At 43.9% G+C, this 2500-nt stretch overlaps 1 protein-coding gene across 3 annotated transcripts in view; it reads left to right on the top strand.

The window, feature by feature from the left end:
* Nucleotides 1-2500, top strand: part of nnt2 (nicotinamide nucleotide transhydrogenase 2) — a 32135-nt gene that overhangs the window by 7731 nt on the left and 21904 nt on the right. For all 3 annotated transcript variants that reach the window (XM_081372406.1, XM_081372408.1, XM_081372407.1), the window contains 5 exons: nt 93-181; nt 266-453; nt 642-775; nt 947-1138; nt 1536-1689. In XM_081372406.1, the coding sequence (XP_081228532.1) occupies nt 93-181; nt 266-453; nt 642-775; nt 947-1138; nt 1536-1689 (757 nt within the window). The remainder of the gene's footprint in view (nt 1-92; nt 182-265; nt 454-641; nt 776-946; nt 1139-1535; nt 1690-2500) is intronic.

Here is a 2500-nt window from a genome sequence, read left to right as displayed (position 1 = left end):
TCTGTACTGCAGTGAATAGAGTTTGAGTTTGTGTGTGTGTGCGTCTGTGTGTGTGTGTGTGTGTGTGTGTGTGTGTGTGTGTGTGTGTGCAGGTGCTGGTCATCGGGGGTGGTGTGGCGGGTCTCGCTGCGGCTGGAGCTGCTAAATCAATGGGCGCCATCGTCAGAGGATTCGACACCAGGTGTGTGTCGTCACTGTAGCTGCGGTCGAAATGAAGCCATCCTGATGTGTGTGTGTGTGTGTGTGTGTGTGTGTCTCCCGTTAGACCGGCAGCTCTGGAGCAGTTCAAGTCGTTCGGCGCGGAGCCGCTGGAAGTGAACATCGCTGAGTCGGGCGAAGGGGTCGGAGGTTACGCTAAAGAGATGTCCAAAGAGTTCCTGGAGGCCGAGATGAGTCTGTTCGCCAAACAGTGCAAAGAAGTCGACATCGTCATCACCACTGCCCTGATACCTGGTGAACACACACACACACACACTCAAAAACACACTCAAAAACACACACACTCACTCTCTCTCACTCACTAACTCACTCACTCTCTCTCACTAACTCACACACTCGCAAGTGTTTGTCATGTGGCTTGTCTCATGTCATTTGAACGCAGCAGCAGTGTGTTATAGAGGCGTGTGTGTGTGTGTGTTCAGGTAAAACGGCTCCAGTGCTGATCAAGCGTGAGATGGTGGAGAGCATGAGGGACGGGTCGGTGGTGGTGGATCTAGCGGCGGAGGCTGGAGGAAACATCGAGACCATTAAACCTGGACAGCTTTACGTCCATCGGGTATCTCTCTCTCACACACACACACACACACACACACACACACACACACACACACACATTCAGCTTTACGTCCATCAGGTATCAGAGCGTCTGTTCTTCAGCCTGTGTCTCTGGGAGCGAGTCTGACGTGTGTGTGTGTGTGTGTGTGTGTGTGTGCTGGTGTGTGTGTAGGGCGTGACGCACATCGGCTTCACGGATCTGCCCAGTCAGATGCCCACGCAGGCCAGCTCGCTTTACTCCAACAACATCATCAAACTCCTGAAGGCCATCAGCCCCGACAAAGAGTTCTTCCACTTCGAGCCGAAGGAGGAGTTCGATTACGGCACGCTGGATCATGTGATCAGAGGGACTATGGTGATGAAGGTGAATCAGAACACACACACACACACACACACACGCTGGATCATGTGATCAGAGGGACTATGGTGATGAAGGTGAATCAGAACACACACACACACACACACACGCTGGATCATGTGATCAGAGGGACTATGGTGATGAAGGTGAATCAAAACACACACACACACACACACACACACACACACACACACACACACACACACACACACTCTGGATCATGTGATCAGAGGGACTATGGTGATGAAGGTGAATCAAAACACACACACACACACACACACACACACACACACACACACACACACATAAACTCATTCTTGTGATGTGCAGTAACACATGCTGACATTAGAAATCACACAAAACCTTTTCATACATATTCTCATATTTTGTTTCCTGTTTCCAGGAAGGTCAGAATCTTTTTCCCGCACCGCTTCCCAAAACCAGCCCTCCTCCGCCTCCCGTTAAACACAAGAGCGTGGCCGAGCTCGAGGCCGAGAAACGGGCCGTGGTCTCACCCTTCAAACGCACCATGACATCAGCGGGCGTCTACTCAGCAGGTCAGGAATCACTCCAACGAATGAGTGAATGAGTGAATGAGTGAAGGAATGAATATATAACCGAATTGATGATAGAATGAATGAACGAACGAATAAACGAAATAATGAATGAAGATATAACCCAATGAATGATACAATGAATCAACAAACTAATGAATGAATGAGTGAATGAATGAAGGAATGAATATATAACTGAAGTGATGATACAATGAACGAACGAACGAATAAACAAAGGAATGAATGAATATATAACCCAATGAATGATACAATGAATCAACAAACGAATGAACGAATGAGTGAATGAATGAATGAAGGAATGAATGTATAATCGAATTGATGATACAATAAATGAACGAACGAATAAACGAAATAATGAATGAAGATATAACCGAATTAATGATACAATGAATCAATGAACGAATGAGTGAATGAATGAAGGAATAAATATATAACTGAAGTGATGATACAATGAATGAACGAACGAAAGAATAAACGAAGGAATGAATGAATATATAACCCAATGAATGAATGAACAAATTAATCAATAAATAAATGAATGAATGAATAAACGTTCTAATGCCAACATAATTTTCAGAAAAACAAACAAATGAATAAATGAACGAACGAACGATCAAATGAATGAAATACTAAATGAACTAACAAATGAATGAACCAACAAATGAATGAATGAATGAACAATTGGATGAATAAATGAATGAATAAATGACTAAATGAACTTACAAATGAATGAACCAACAAATGAACGAATGAATGAATAAATTACTAAAACTAACAAATGAATGAACCAACA

This window comes from Scardinius erythrophthalmus (genome assembly GCF_964197995.2).
Source record: "Scardinius erythrophthalmus genome assembly, chromosome: 8".
In the NCBI taxonomy this organism is placed as follows: domain Eukaryota; kingdom Metazoa; phylum Chordata; class Actinopteri; order Cypriniformes; family Leuciscidae; genus Scardinius; species Scardinius erythrophthalmus.
Note: the sequence above shows the minus strand (reverse complement) of the source record. Positions and strands in the feature narration are given on the sequence as shown.